The following is a 16,635-nucleotide window of genomic DNA, read 5'->3' on the forward strand; positions in this document are numbered from 1 at the left end:
TGTCCCTTAAAGCTTTTCCTGGGAAATGATACACATCCCTCTCCTCCCATTTTATTGGTAAAAACGAGATACATGGCCATGCCTACCTTCAAGGATATAAGAAGTGTAATTGTACTATGTCTGGAAGAGAGGAGAACCAGAACAGTTCTAACAACTATGATATAAATAAATAACAACAGTAAAGAGTACCGTTTGCTCTGACTAGAGTTTCTTTGCTTTTATTTCTGAGACACTTGACACTTATTTCTTTTTGAAGTCCTACTCCAAGACTTCTGGCAGAAGTCTTGAAGATGGCAGAAGAGGATCCTAGGCTCACCTTGTCCCACCGATACACCTAGATAATACCCACATCTATGTATAGTCCTAATCTATTGCATGTTGCGTAGTTGAAATTTCTAAGCCCTCAGTTATGGATACTCTTTATATTATACCATGACTCCGTCAGTGACTTCGATACCCTGAGCACCTGGTTTCCTTAAATTAAATTGATGCACTTTAGAAAAACGACAAGCTTTTTCTTTCTTCCTTTCTTTCTTTTCTTTCTTTTTTTTTTTTTTAAATAGGCATCATTGCTTCTGTAATGTATAAGGGATTAGAATACTTTTCTGTGGCTAAAGAGGCCAAAAGTTAGACCAGTAAATGGGAAACATAAGAAAGCAGATTAATAGGGGCACCTGGGTGGCTCAGTGGGTTAAAGCCTCTGCCTTCCGCTCAGGTCATGATCCCAGGGTCCTGGGATCCAGCCCTGCATGGGGTGGGGTGGGTGGGTGGGTGTGTATCTCTTCTCAGAGGGGAGCCTGCTTCCCTTCCTTTCTCACTGCCTGCCTCTCTGCCTACTTGTGATCTCTGTCCAATAAATAAATAAAAATCTTTAAAAAAAAGGCAGATTATACATTTATAGACGGAAGAATTTTCTAATTACTAGGATTGATGAAATTGAAATTACTCTGAGCAACTGAACTACTGAAGATGTTTAAGTTGTGGCTTGATGACCCCTTGAGAGAAACACTGAGAACTTAGACCAAATGTTCTCCAGAACTTATGTTCTATGATTAGGCTTTGCTGCACAGCAAATATATCCATTTGTGTAATATCTTTATTCATTTGTGAACTGTATCTACTTTTTTTAAGTCAAAACTCTTCTCAACCAAAAGTGTTAAGGGCATGGAAGAGGAATTTATGAGAAACTACTTTATAATAGAATTCAGAGAAAGTGAAACTTGAAAGGTAGCAGACGCTGTATTCAGACAGACTTAAATTTGATTAGAATTATTAGGAGAAGCAAAGGAGTAGAAAGTATGACTAAAATATTTAAAATGTTGAATGGTTTGGATAGAACAAATATTTATTTGCCAAATCCTGAGATTATGGGCGGGAGAATCGTTTTTGAAATGTGAGCAAAGCGAGTTTAGGCCCAAGATGTACTTCTTCTGAGAGAAAAGAAACCTGTATTAATTTATCTTTGTATTAATTATCCCTGTTATATAATGAGACAAAAACACAAAATAATTTTAAAATTAAAAATATATATTTTGACAAAATTATGAACAAAGGTACCCCAGGTGGCTACTAGGAGGAGTTGGGTTGTAACTAAGCATGCCCTTCCAGTTTGTCACATGGACTTCCGGTCGGCAGCAGAATATTGGCAGCCTAAGGGTTTGCCCTAATATGAGAAAAGTTCTGTGTTCCTAAAATAAATCACTTTGCAAGGTATTATTCTCAGATTTCATCACAATTAGGAATGATTGCAAAGCAGGTACACAGAAAAACTTTCACTGTCAAGGAAAAAAAAATTCCGAAAATCTTCTACGCAAGGCGCTCCTGATAAGGAATTTGGGACTGGACTATAATCGCAGAGCAAAATTTAATTCTGACATCCAGGGTCTCCTCGGTGAAGGAAATTCGAACAGCAGGCCTCCAGGTAAAGACAGAAGAAACGTGTTTTATCTAAGATAATGAAAGTAAGTCGGCAAGACCAGATATAGAGCGCACTGCTGCATTTTTCCGGAAATAAAAAATGCACAACGCAGACTGGACACGACACCTTCCTTTACAAGAGAAACAGCAGTAACACAGCATACGGACAGGAACGCAGCGATCACTATTGTGTTAGCGCCGGCGGCGGAAGGACTTACTCCCACCGCTACGTGAAAGAGTCCTTCTTTGTTCAGCTTCGGCCAGGGACGCAGAGCGCGGTGTTCTTCCGCGCTTGCTGCACAGTCCCCGCCCACTCGCTGCCCTGGAGAGCTGCCATTCGGCACCAGAGTCGCTCCGCGCACCCAGAATGCACCGGCGGTCCGCGGGAAACCAAAATGGCGAAGGGCTGTAAAGAAGTGGGCTGTGTTTGAGGCCGGTGTAGGAAGGCTCACTCTGCTCTCAACCCTCGTCCCCAGGACCTCGGTTTGCGCGTGTGCATGTGCGGGGTGCCCGGTGGGGCGGGTGCCCAGTAAGTGCTTGGACTCGCAGGGGAAGCGCCCAAGGGGACGTGATTGGTTGTTTTTTCCTGTATGAAGCGGTTGGCACCACTGAAGTGACCGAATGAGGTGAGAGACCTTGGCCTGGGAACCACGCTCTTCCGGAGGAGGTGGGGGTGGGGGGGAGAAGGAAGAAAGGAAGCAAGTATAAAAGATGGAGGATCGAAGTGGGGGTGGGATCTCCAGTGTGTGTATGTGGGTCCCTTGCATTTATGTATATGTTGAAAAGGATGGATAGAATGGTGTGGTCATTTAGGTGTTGGATAAAATAGGGAGCGAGCAAGGCATTGGGGAAGTCGGTTGGAGGACCAAGATGAAACGTTGAGACGGGGAAGCTGTGTTTGGAGGGGCAGGAAGGAACCTGGGGGCGGGAGACGGTTGGAGGGGCAGGATGAACCTGGTGATGAGGGGGTGGGGAACCGAGGGGAGGAGCCGTTAGGAAATGCGGACTGAGGGAGACGTGGGGAGCTGAATGAAGGTGCTGCCTGGGACCTTAGGGGGCGCAAAGGGAAGTAGCAGCTTGGAACCGGAGGGTGGTGGAATTGTATGGAATTGGAGTAAGGGGCTGAGTAGAAGGGCAGGATGGAGTACGTGGGTAAGGGAAATACTAAGTTGAGCCTGGAAGCAAACCCTGAAAGCTTTAAAGGGGTGAAAGGGGAGGGAAAATGTGAGGTGGCAGAGAGACACCTAATATTTGGAGCGGACAATGAAATCTAACTCATCCATCCTCGGATGTAGATATGTATTATTCATTTTTACAACTGAGGTAATTATGGTTCAAGGGATTTTAACTGATTTGCCAAGATTTCTTAACATATTTTGGTAGTGCCAGAACTCTTAACTCTGAGTGTGTGTTTTACAATCTGGTGTCTTTGGTTGCTAGAATTTTTTTTTTTTATTTTTTTGGAAGCAACTAGACGGAACAGATGGATTTATCGGGGTGATCTGACGAACAGTGAGGGTTAGTGAACAATGGAAAAGGGATATGGAATGTTATTCTATTCTTTAAAACATTTAACTTACGTTAAAGTTAGCCCATTTACAAATAAAAATATGCAGACCTAGGTAGGCCTGTCTGTGTATAACGTCAGAAAGTACCGTATGAGGTCAGTACAGAACTAGAAATATGTAAATAGTGCCTGTATTAATTTGACTTCAGATGCTGCGATAGTAGTAACTTTCTCCTGCAGCATTGATTCCATGCGTCCCTTCTGTATAGGTTGCTTACACGCTGGTTTCAATTTCCATGTTTTCATTTTCTCTTGAGAATTCCTTTTTTGTGTTGTTTTGTTTTGGGCAGTAGATTGCAAAGACTGAATCTGAAAGTATTTTATAAGGGTAAAGTAAAATGTACTTATATTTTTAAGTGACCTTTTCAAAGGCTTGAAAATGCTTTACATGGAGCCATTTTGACTCACAGCTTTAGGTGCCCAGTAATTTTGGCAGGGAAGGAGTTGATTTTAAATTTCTTAATATAGAACATTTCATTCTTGATATTTAGAATGTTATTGACACTCCAAACATTTGCAGTTATAGCTTGAGAGGGAATACAAGGTGGAATGGTTTTTGTTTTTTTAGGTTCCTAAATATAAAAGCATATTCGAATTCACATTTTAAGTTTGCTCACCTTCAGGTATTTTTTTAAGTGCTAAAAATATTCTAAAATATTTGAATTAAGAGTGCACCTGTTTCCTGATGCTGCATATTCATGTTAATGGCATTAACGGAAATCTGTACCTACCTATCAGGATGAAATACACAATTTTAGAACTAGAAGTATAGAAGTCATCCAGTTAAACTTTTTTCTGGATTAAACAAAATATATTTAGTGATGTTTTTAATTATGCTGGTTGCTGCAAAGCTCAGTTTGGAAAGCGATTTTATTCTGTGTATTTTGGTGTGGGTCATAAATTTTTTCATGTCGTTGATTTATAAATAACACCTTTCATTAGATCCTTGACTGAAAGGGTAATTTGCTTTATTCTTATTTCAGCATAATCTTTATATCTGGCATTAGGAAACTGGTGATATAGTAATAATCTATTTTAACAGATAGGGAAATTTGCACCTGAGTTGTTGTCATAGCCAATATCTGTAGCTGGGTGGTTCTGGAAGTAAAATTGAACTGCTGTTTTAATTAGTCTGGATTTCATGAATAGTATTCTTTGGTTGATATTTTTATGCTTTGTTTTCCTTGTTTTTCAGGGTTTATTGCATTAAAATGCAGTATAACAACCCTAAATTAGAATGTATAAATTTCTGGGGCACCTGGGTGGCTCAGGTTAAAGCCTCTGCCTTCAGTTCAGGTCATGATCTCAGGGTCCTGGAATCGAGCCCTGCATCAGGTTCTCTGCTCAGTGGGGAGCCTGTTTCCTCCTCTCTCTCTCCCTGCCTTTCTTCCTACTTGTGATCTGTCAAATAAATAAATAAAATCTTAAAAAAAATGTATAAATTTTTGTGTGGGTATTTTTTATGTATTGGTGTAGTGCTTTTCAATAGAATTTTCTGCACTGATGGCAGTGTACTGTATCTCATCTATCCACTGTGGTAGCCAAAGCCGCATGTGGATGTTGAATACTAGTCATATAGCTGGTGTGACTGAGAACTGGATTTATAATTCAACTAATTAGAACTAAATTTTAAATGGCCATATGTAGCTAGTGGCTGCTGTATTAGACAGCATAGTATTGGGTTACTGCATTTATTTATTAAGAATTGTCACATCTAGGGGTGCCTGGTTGGCTCAGTAGGTTACTCCTCTGCCTTTGGCTCAGGTCATGATCTCAGGGACCTGGGATCGACCCCCCACCCCCACCCCCGCCAGCCTCTCTGTGTACTTGGTGATCTTTCCCCCTTTGTCAAATTAAAAAAAAAAAATTGTCACATCTAATAATCATGGAAACCACAGGAACCCAAGGGTAAGGAACTATCTTGGAACTAAGGATTGAAATTCTTTTTGTACATTTTTTTTTTTTAAAGATTTTATTTATTTATTTGACAGAGAGAGATTACAAGTAGGCAGAAAGAGAGAGAGAGAGAGAGAGAGGGAAGCAGGCTCCCTGCCGAGCAGAGAGCCCGATGCGGGACTCGATCCCAGGACCCTGAGATCATGACCTGAGCCGAAGGCAGCGGCCCAACCCACTGAGCCACCCAGGCGCCCCTTTTTGTACATTTTTAAGGTAAAGTATTCTTCATTTTGCCTCACACCTAGTTTTCTGTCATATCTCTACAAAAGAATGAAGAAGGTAACAACTTCTCTGATCTTTTTTTATTTTTTTAAAGATTTTATTTATTTACTTGCAAGTGAGCATGGTGGAGGGAAGATGTGATGGGGGGATGTGGGGGGAGATGTGACAGAGGGAGAGGAAGAAGCAGACTCCCCACTGAGCACAGAGCCCAGCTCAGGGCTCCCTACCAGGACCCTGATAATGACCTGAGCCAAGTCAGAGGCTTAAATGACTGAGCCATCCAGGTGCCCCTTCTCTGATCTTTTAATATATGATTCTGTTTCCTTTGTTAAACAGCAAAGATCAATGTTAAGAAAGTTAGTTTACATTTTTTTTTTTAAGATTTCATTTGTTTATTTGACAGAGATCACAAGTAGGCAAAGAGGCAGGCAGAGAGAGAGGGGGAAGCAGGCTCCTTGCTGAGCAGAGAGCCCAATGCGGGGCTCAGTCCCAGGACCCTGAGATCATGACCTGAGCCGAAGGCAGAGGCTTAACCCACTGAGCCACCCAGGCGCCCCTACATTGTTATTTTTAAACAATTACTTGTTTTTTTAATATATCAGTTAAACTTTTTATTAAGGAAAATTTAGAAGTTATGTACTAAGGGAACAGAATAGTATAAACTTTTTTGTATCCATGCTTGTTTCATCTGTATCTCTGCACTCACCACTCCTCTCCGTTGTTTTTGTTATTTTAAAAAGCTTTTTAAGGTAAAATTTACATACATTAACTGTATACTTTGTCAATGACTTTATTGAGGTAATTAATCTATCATTTATATAACTCACTTGTTTGTGCCCTTTTAAGGTAAAATTTACTGATTTTTTTTTTTTTTTTTTAGTATATTCACAGAGTTGTGCAACCATCACCATTATCTAATTTCAGGACATTTTCATCAGCCCAAAATGAAAATCTAACCATTAGCAGTCACTTTTCCATTATTCCCTCCCACTACCCCTGGCAACCTCTAACCAATCTTCTGTGTTTATATTTTGCCTATCCTGGACATTTCATGTAAATGGAACCATATAATATGTGGCCTTTTGTGTCTGGCTTCTTTCACCTAGCATAATGTTTTCAGATACATCCATGTTATAGCATGTATCATTCCTTTTTAAGGCCAAAATATGTTTCTTTGTATGGATATATATTTCGTTTTGTTAATCTATTTATTAGTTGTTGGGCATTGGTTGTTTCCACATTTTGCAGTTAATAGTTTTTTATTTGCAGCGAATGTTCATTACTGGATTTGTGTGGATATGTGGTTCATTTCTCTTGGGTACATATCTAGAAGTGGAACTGCTGGGTCAGGTGACACCTCTGTATTTAACATTTCAAGAAACTGCCAAACTGTTTTCCAAAGAGCCTACACCTTTTTGCAGTCTCACCAGCAGCTCTGAGGGTTCTAGTTTCTCTACATCCTTACCAGTACTTGTCTGTCTTTTGGTTATAAGCATTCCAGTGGGTGTGCAGTTGTATCTCATTGTGGATTTGGTTTGCATTATCCTGATGACTAGTGATGTTGAGCACCTTTTCCATGTAGTTATTGGCTTTTTTTTATACCTTTGGAGAATGATCTATTTAGGTCCTTTGCCCATTTAAAAAATTGGATTATTTATGTTTTCATTGTTGAGTTGTAAGCATTGTTTGTGTGGTTTGGATAGAAGTCCCTTTATCAGATGTGTGGTTTGCAACTTTTTCTCCTGTTCCTCAAGTTCTTTCATTTGATGATGTCTTGTGATGCACAGAAGGCTTTAATTTTGATGAAGTCTAATTTGTCCTTTTTTTAAATTATGCTTTGCTTTTTTTTTTTTTTAAAGGTTTTATTTATTTATTTGACAGAGAGCAAAAGCCTGAGGATCACCAAGCAGAGGGGGAAGGAGAGGCAGGCTCCCTGCTGAGCAGGGAGCTGGATGCGGATGTGGGGCTTATGCTTTTGATGTTATATCTAAGAAAATGTTGCCTAACACAGGGTAACACAGATTTACTCCTATGTTTTTTTCCAAGAATTACATAATTTTAGGGGTGCCTGGGTGGCTCAGTTGGTTGAGTGTCTTCCTACGGCTGGGGTCATGATCCTGCCAGGATCTTGAGATTGAGCCCTGCATTGGGCTCCCTGTTTAGTGGGGAGCCTGCTTTTCCCTCTCTTCTCTGCCTCTCCCTCCAATTTGTGTGCTCTCTCACTCACTCTGTCTCTCAAATAAATAAAATATTTAAAAAAAGAATTATATAATTTTAGCTCTTAAATTTAATCTTTGCCCCATTTTTAGTTAATTTTTAAAAAAATATTTATTTTATAGACAGTGATTACAGGCAGTCCTAGAGGCAGGCAGGGAGAGAGGATGAAGCAGTCTCTCTGCTGAGCAGAGAGCATGATGTGGGTCTCCATCCCAGGACCCTGACACCATGACTTGAGCGGAAGGCAGAGGCTTTAACCCACTGAGCCACCCAGGCGCCCCTGGAGTTAATTTTTGTATGTGGTGTGAAGTAGGTGTCCAGCTTCCTTTTTTTTTTTTTAGGTGCAAATGCCAATTTCCCTGAACCATTTGTTAAAAAGACTCTTCTTTCCCATTGTATTGTTTTGACAGTCTTTTCAAAGACCTTACATAAATGTAAGGATCTGTTTTCAGATTATGAATTTTATTCCACTTATGTGTCCTTATGCTTGCATAATAATGTCTTGATTACTGTTACTTTGTATTAACTTTTAAAATGGGGACGTATGAGTCCTTTGGTTTTCTTCTTTTTCAGTATTATTTGGGTATTCTGGGTTTCTTGTTCTTCTATATGAATATTAGGAGCAGTCTGTCAATTTTTGCAGAACAGGTGCAGCTGGGGTTTTGGTAGATATTGTAATGAATCTGTAGATGAACTTGGGAAATAATTGCCATCTTAAGAATGTTAATATCCAGAAACATGGGATAATTTCTTTCCAATTATGTAGGTTTTATTTAATTGCTTTCTTTGTTGTGTAGTTTTCATTGTACAAGCCTTACTTTTTTTTTAAAATTATTATTTATTTACAGACAGAGATTACAAGTATGCAGAGAGGCAGGCAGAGAGGTGTAGGGGGGAAGCAGGCTCCCCGCTGAGCAGAGAGCCCGATATGGAGCTTGATCCCAGGAGCCCCAAGCCTTACATTTTTTTGTTGTCAGATTTATTCCTAAGTATTTTGTTCTTTTTTGGTGCTATTGCAAATGAAACTTTTTCCTTAATTTCATTCAGATTATGCATTGGTAGCATGTAGGAATGCATTTGATTGTTGCATATTAATCTTGTATTCTGCAACTTTGTTGATCTGGTTTATTCTAGTAAGGTTTATGGTGTGTGTGGATTCTGAATCATTTTTTCAATTTTGTAGCACAGCTTCCTCACAGTGTCAATTTGGTTTAGTCTTGAGTATTGGTAACAGTATTTCTTAAGCAAATCTATATGAGAATTGAAGTAATTATATAAAAATTGTTGCTGGGCTATACTGCAGATTTTTCTTTAACTCAAACAGGTCTATTCTTGATTCTCAGTTTGGGAAACCAGCTGAACATGTCTGATTTACTGTGTACCGCACCCCAAAACCATTTGGTGTCTGTATGGATAAAGGATGACTCAGTATTTTCTTTAGTATTTCCTCCCCATTGGCTGTGAACACCATTTCTCTATGTTTTGATGCTGATGCTCTTAGTGTATTCGTATGTATTGGCAATGAGGAGTACTTTACTCATACTGCCTGGCTAGTTGGTGACTATTTCACCAGTTATAATACAGATCTACATTTCATAGAGTTAAAATGTGAAAATTGTCCTTTAGTTAATGACTTCTTTGGGCAGTAGGACCAACAGTTGGAGCTGTTAAGGTGAATGAGTGATTAAAGCAGGTTTTCTATACTGCAGACTGAAAGTGCATGGGTTGGTAGCAGAAAGATCAGTTAGGGAAGTATATGGTAGTAGTGCAGGCAAGAGCTGAGCTGATAATGACCTGAAATCCTGAAATAAGGTAGTGGTTGTAGGGATTTTTGAGAGGTGATCTTTAAGGAATACTTAGGACTTGGTGAATATTTGGAGGGTCAGGAAGAGGGAAGAATCAAATAATAGTTTTTAGATTAAGAACTCATGAGACAATAATGGCATTAACTTAGTAGAGGCATTAACTGGAGAAAGAGGAGGAATTTGAAGAAGATGTCAGTTTTGTTAAGGTAAAGGTTCTTGGAGAATCCAGGTTGAGATGTCTAGTGGGAAATTGGCAGTAAGAGTCTGAAGCTTGTGAGACAGGATGGGGCTGGAGATGTAGAAGTTGTTAACAGATAAAAATTAAGTGAAGTAAGGTAGCGTCCTAGGATTGAGTCCTGAATAGGCTCCCTGCTCTTTGGGGAGTCTGCTTCTCCCTCTTCCCTGCTCATGGTCTGTCTCACATGCTCCCCCCCCCCCAAATAAATAATGTCTTTTTAAAAAAATTAAGTGAGGCAATAGGAGAACATTAAGACAAGCAGAACATGTAGGACAAAAGAAGGGAAGACCACTCCCAATGTTAAAGGGTTGGCAGGGGAGGAAGAGTCAGTATGGAGACATCAGAAGGGAGGCAGAAGAGTCACTTAATATAGGTGATAAAATTCTCAGGAACCAGAGAAAATGAATTTAAAGAAAAAGGTCATGTTATTACACAAAGGTCAGTTATTACACAAAGATGGAGTATGGTGAGAACTGAAATTAGAGCATTGTCTGGTATTTGGTCATTTGGAGGTCTTTGATGTAATTGTTAAAAGTAATCAGGACAGTCAATTTGTAATGGATTAAGTGGAATGTATTTTTAAAATTTTATTGGTGAAATAAGGAGAAAATTGTAGGAATAATTTGTAAGAACTGTTTTTGTTTTTAATTTGACTTTGATTATGGCATATTTACATCATGCAAAATTAAGATTTAAAATAAAGCAGGTAATTGATAAAGTGAGATTACTCTCTAATAATGAAGAAAAGAGGTATGTCTTCTTCACAGAAGTGAATTAGGTAAGTGCTCTTTTGGATAGGTTTAGGGGAAGGTTAAGTTGAGGAATTTCATGTTTGTAGCTCTGTTTTCTCTGAAATAAACCTCTGCCTTTGAGTGAAGAAGTTGCATGACCAATAGACCTTCTACCATGTTCCTGTTCTTGAAGGTTTGTACGTAACAAAAGTGATTTTTTAAAAGAAAATAATTTTTGTTGTGCATTAATAACTTTGCATGTATGTCTCAGTATAGCCCCTAAGCTTTTTGAAAAATATGTGTCAACTTTCTCCTGATTTCAAGTTCCCAGAGGCCAGGAGACCAGATCTCAATAATTTTGAACTTTCAGATCTCTGAGTGGCCAGCACATGTACCACTTAACTATTCCTGAGAGAGATTTTTGTTTCTTTTTTTTCCTTTAGAATTAGTTTTCTAATACCAAGGTGCTCTAAACATATAGGAACTAAATAAGCCAATTTTCATTGAGAAGAGAGTGTCATTCCCTCCTGTCCTCAACATTAATCTTTTATGAGTGCTTGAACCCCTCTGTTGACTTTCTGAGGACTTTTTGATAGCAATCTGCACAAATTCTCCATTAGAAGGTAGATAGCATTTTATGCACCTCTGGTTAAGAGCACTTACCTACTGGAAAACGGTCAGCAAAATTAAAGGGCAACCTTTGGAATGGAACAAGGTATTTGCAAATGATATATCTAATGAAGGGTCAGTATTCAAAATCTATAGAGAACTTACCGAACTCAATACCTAAAAAACAAATAATCCAGTTAAGAAATGGGCAAGAGACATGAATAGACATTTTTCCAAAGAAGGACTATGGATGGCTTACAGACACGTGAAAAGATGCTCAACATCATTCATCATCTGGGAAATACAAATCAAAACTACAATGAAATACCACCTCACTCCTGTCAGAATGGCTGAAATTAACACTGTAGGAAACAACAGATATTGGCAAGAGTGGAGAGAAAGGGGGAACCCTTTTATACTCCTGGTAGGAATGTAAACTGATGCAGCCACTCTGGAACAGTATGGAGGTTCCTCAAAAAGCTAAAAATAGAACTACTTGAACATCCAGCAAGTGCACTACTAGGTATTTACCCAGAGGATACAAAAACACTGATTTGAAGGGACACATGGACCCTGATGTTTATAGTACCATCAGTAATAGCCAAATCATGGAAAGAGCCCAAATGTCCATCACCTGATGAATGGATAAAGAAGAGATGGTGTTGTATGTGTTTGTACACACACACAGACAATGGAATATTACTTAGCCATAAGAAAGAATGAAATCTTGCCATATGCAATGATGTGAATGGAGCTGGAGTGTATTTTGTTAAGCAAAATAAGTCAGTCAGTGAAAGACAAATACCACATGATTTCACTCATATGAGGAGTTTAGGAAACAAAACAGATGAACATTGGAGAAAAAAAAAATGAGAGAGGTGAACCATAAAACAGATTCTTAGCTATAGAGAACAAACTGAGGGTTGCTGGAGGGAAGGAAGATGGGGGCACTTGCTGTGATGAGCACTGGGTGTTACTTGTACGTGATTAATCACTAAATTCTAGAAACTAATATACTGTTATGTTAACTAACTAAAATTTAAATAAAAACTTGAAACAAAACAAACAAGAGCATTTACCTGTTGCTGAAAATAGACTTATACTAAATTTCAAAATGTTCTCATAATACAGTTTTGGATCCTAACAGCATTACCTGTTAAACATAAATTAACATCAACAAATATCTGTTGGTTTCCACTCTTGAATATTGGTACTATATGCTATGGAGAATTCGTTTTCTTATTTGTTCAGCAAATATTATTGAGGACTTCCTATGTGGGACATTGTCTTAGATGCTAGAAATACATTGTTGAACAACATAGCCATTTACTCTGCCTTTGTCGGTTAAGCAGGATTTTGAAGGGGTCACACAAACCCACACACAGAACAAGTAAACACACAGCATCATCAGTTTCTTGTTTTTGCTAAAACTGTTTAACCTGACTTTAATCATGAGGAAACAATAAGACAAATCCAGAATGTGTAGCATGTAACCATTCAGCTTAGAAGTCAGAAGACAGTTGGTTTAAAAAAATACCCTGTTAAAATGAAACAAGGATACAGTTTAGATTAAAGGAAAGAGAAAAGACATGACAAAATACTTGGGTGAATTTTGACTGGATCCTAGATTTTGAAAAAAGCTTTAAAGAACATTTTGTGTCATATGGAGTATTTGGACTGTAGGCAGTAATATTAATGTTAAATTAGGCAGTATTATTAATGTTAAATTTTCTGGGTTTGATAATAGTATTGGGGCTGTATGGGATTTGTCATTCATTCAGGGGTACATGCTGGTATTTATAGGTGAAGTGTCATGATGTCTTTCAGATGAATCAGCAAAAAATGTGTGTGTGTGTATGGGAGTGAGAGAATTGTGTAATATTAATTGCTGAATCTCGGTTAGTATATTGATGGTTACTTTTTTTCTGATTATATTTGGCAGTTTTCAAAATAAAGAGTGGAGAAAAATGTAGTAACAGGTTATGATTTTAAAGAACAAGAGTTCTCTCAGCTATACAGAGAATACTGTAGAGTTCAGCTACTTTAAAAGAGTTACTTAGAAGAATCAGCACATGCAAAGAATGCAGGAGTGGGGAAGGAAGTTTTGATAGTAGGCACGGTATCTATGGATGTCTTGGGTGGGAAAGATCTTGGTTTTTGAAGAATTGAAAAAAGTCCTGTATGGCTAGATTTTAAGATGCCAAGATATATTTTACATTAGCTGCAAAACTTGTGATGCTGTATTTGTAGCCTTTTTAGCCTAGTAAATATCTTTTAAAAAATTCATTATGGAAAATTTATTTTTAATTAAAAAATTTAATTAAGTTTTTGTTTTAATTTCAGGAGTGTTAACATACAGTACTATATTAGTTTCAGCTGTATAATATAGTGAGTCATTAATTTCATGTATCACCTAGTGCTCATCATGACAAGTGTACTCTTTAATCTCCATCACCTTTTTAATTCCCATCACCTATTTAACCCATTCTCCTACCCACCTCCCCTCTCCCCTCTGGTAACCATCAGTTCTCTATAATTAAGAGTCTCTTTTCTTGGTTTGTCTCTCTTTCTCTCTCTCTTTCTTCCTTTGCTCATTTGTTTGTTTCTTAAATTTCACAATTGAGTGAAATCATATGGTGTTTGTCTTTCTCTGACTGGCTTTGCTTAGTATTATACTCTCTAGCTCCATCCATGTCCAGCATAGTAAATATTTTAGAATGTTTTAGTTTTGTTGTTTGAACTATTTATAAGGTCCTTTTGTATTTATCTGCATGCAACTCTTAAGTGCAGAGCTTTGGAAAAATAAACTGCAGACAGATGTCCTTGAGTTTTTGTGTCAAAATCAGGGGCAGGCAGCTAGTTCTATCCTAGGAAACTTAACCGAGTTGAATCATCTCTAGAAATGACTTTCATTACTGGTAGACTTAAATTAGGCCAGTAAAAGCCTTGTGGCTAAAAATGCTCTGGGCAAGAGTCTTGATAATGGCAATGAATCTCATTTCATCAGTTGTTAAATCTGACAATATTTTTGGCTTTGCCATTGTTTTTTAATGACCAGTTCATAATCGGGATCCCAAATGACAAATACCGATAATAGCTTTGTCTAAGAGACAGTGTGGCTTGCTAGAGTTTACCACATATATTGAGTCAAGAGTTTGGGGTTGTAATCAGGCATTATCTGACATTTTTAGAACTTCAAGAGTGATTCTACTTCTGAGTTACATGTTTCTTTTTGGTTAAGGGGAATAATCTTCACTCTTCCTGTCTTCTGACTTTGTTATTAGGAGAAAATGAGTTGTGAACACTCTTGAGAAAGTTAAACACTATGTAGTAAGGTGATGTTATTTTCAAGCACTTTTAATTTGTTTGCTCTGATATCCAAGATCCAGTTCATACTTCTAGGAATTGGAACGTTAAACTCTGGGGCAGAGTTAGTGACCTGAAGTAAGGATACCTCAGTTTTATTATTTCTTCCTCCCTGATCTGAGGACCAAATTCTGCAGGATTATAATTAAAATTTTGCACTTTCCATTCAGTTCATTTTCTCCTGATTTGTTAGTGTAGTTTCATTCATGTATTGTAATCAACCTGACCGGTTGTAGATTTGAATATTTGCAGTTATCTATGTTTTTATGTATATTATTGGCATTGTTGGTTTTGGTGTTTTAAATCTGTAGTTACCTGCTATCCATCACATATACAAGATAACTGGTCATCTCACAACTAATATATCGTCAGGAATCTGCAAACTGATATCATTAGCTAGTTCTAAATTCTCATTGTGGAGACGTTTTGTTTTCTATTTGCACAAATAGTTCAGATGACTGTGGATTTGTGTTGAATAGGCTTAACCAGTTATCTTTTTAATCCAGTACATTCCTGAAATCTGATATTGTATCTGAGTGGTATTTCTGTGCCATTCTGAAAATACTTGATATGTTATATCTAACAGTATCATTTGTAATTTTTTATAAGTTAAAATATTTTCTGAGACGCCTGGGTGGCTCGGTTGGTTAAGTGTATGCCTTTGGCTCAGGTCATGACCAAGGTCCTGGGATGGAGACCCATGGTGGACTCCCTGCTCAGTGGGGAGTCTGTTTCTCTTTCCCCCCTTCCCCTGACCCCTGCTCATGCTCTCTTGATCTCTCAAATAAATAAAATCTTTTTAAAAAGTTACAGTCTTATATATTAAAAATTTTTGTGATCACAAAAATACTGTATACTTGTTGCAAAAGTCTAAATATACAGAAATGTTCTCTAAAGCTGAAATTTTATCATAGACTTTAAGTTATTTAGATATATTTTCTATAATTTCATGAAGAGAGCTAAAGCCACACTCATTGAAAGTGTAAACATCTTTGTCATTGCCTGACCTATTAGGTGGCTAAACTATTTTTAATTCTAGAGGTCTCAGGTTGAACTTGAGGTCTACGTGGAGACTGCTGGATTGCCTCTACTTTTAGTTTCAATTTTCAAGTGAGATGAAATTAAGTACAATTTTAAAAGACTTTTTGACTTTTGATTTCTACATTTAAATACATGAACAAATCTGGAGCTGTGTTTAGTGGAATATATGCATTCATAGGATTCATAGTAGAATATGTGCATTCATATTTGCTTGATGGATGAAGGACTTACTGACTGGTATGTATATTGTTAAGTATAGGCTTTCACTAATTTATTCAAGAGATAATTACTAAGTACCTACTTTGTGGCAGACACTAAGAAAAGTTTTAGAGATCTAGTGATAAGCAAAATATTTTCTTTCAGTTGTAAATTGAAATGCAGTCAAATTTACATGAAGTCATTTAAGTTACACATTTCTAAAATATTGTTTGATTCAGCTTTTATTATACTTGTTACACAGAAGATTCTGAACTAATCATCAGTGTATGGAAGGAAGAGAGTAGGTTTCTTAGATTATGAATGTTTATGGTTAGGTTATTTTTCCTTTAGTTTCAGCGATTTCTTTGTTTTTGTAGCAACAGCTTTTATTAATGTTCAAATATTTCCCACTCCAAAAACCTCCTTTGAGATCCTTAATGAGCCCAAATTTTAGAAAATGTAAGCTAAACTCATCCTATTAGTCTTTGCTTCTAAACCCTGTGGTCCCAGATGACTTTGGAGTTGTTAACTTCATTAAGCAGTTTATATTACTTATTTTACTTAACCTCTTAGGTACATACTACTGCCTCCTTTTTTTTTTTTTTTTTTTAAAGATCTTATTTATTTATTTGACAGAGATACAGCGAGAGAGGGAACACAAGCACAAGGAGTGGGAGAGGGAGAAGCAGCCTTCCTACCGAACTGGGAGCCTCATGCAGGGCTGGATCCCAGAATCCCAAGACCCTGGGATCATGACCTGAGCCGAAG

At 37.7% G+C, this 16,635-nt stretch overlaps 1 protein-coding gene across 5 annotated transcripts in view; it reads left to right on the plus strand.

Annotated features, from left to right (window-relative positions):
• The first annotated feature begins 2,237 nt into the window (after nucleotides 1-2,237).
• Nucleotides 2,238-16,635, plus strand: part of MTF2 (metal response element binding transcription factor 2) — a 60,279-nt gene continuing 45,881 nt past the window's right edge. For 4 of the 5 annotated variants that reach the window (XM_082688715.1, XM_082688718.1, XM_082688717.1 and 1 more), the window contains exon 1: nucleotides 2,239-2,543. In XM_082688715.1, the coding sequence (XP_082544841.1) occupies nucleotides 2,539-2,543 (5 nt within the window). In that variant the 5' untranslated portion in view covers nucleotides 2,239-2,538. Of the gene's footprint in view, nucleotides 2,544-16,635 lie in introns of all 5 variants that reach the window. The other variant, XM_082688716.1, reaches the window with a different exon arrangement.

This window comes from Mustela nivalis, assembly GCF_964662115.1.
Source record: "Mustela nivalis genome assembly, chromosome: 10".
In the NCBI taxonomy this organism is placed as follows: domain Eukaryota; kingdom Metazoa; phylum Chordata; class Mammalia; order Carnivora; family Mustelidae; genus Mustela; species Mustela nivalis.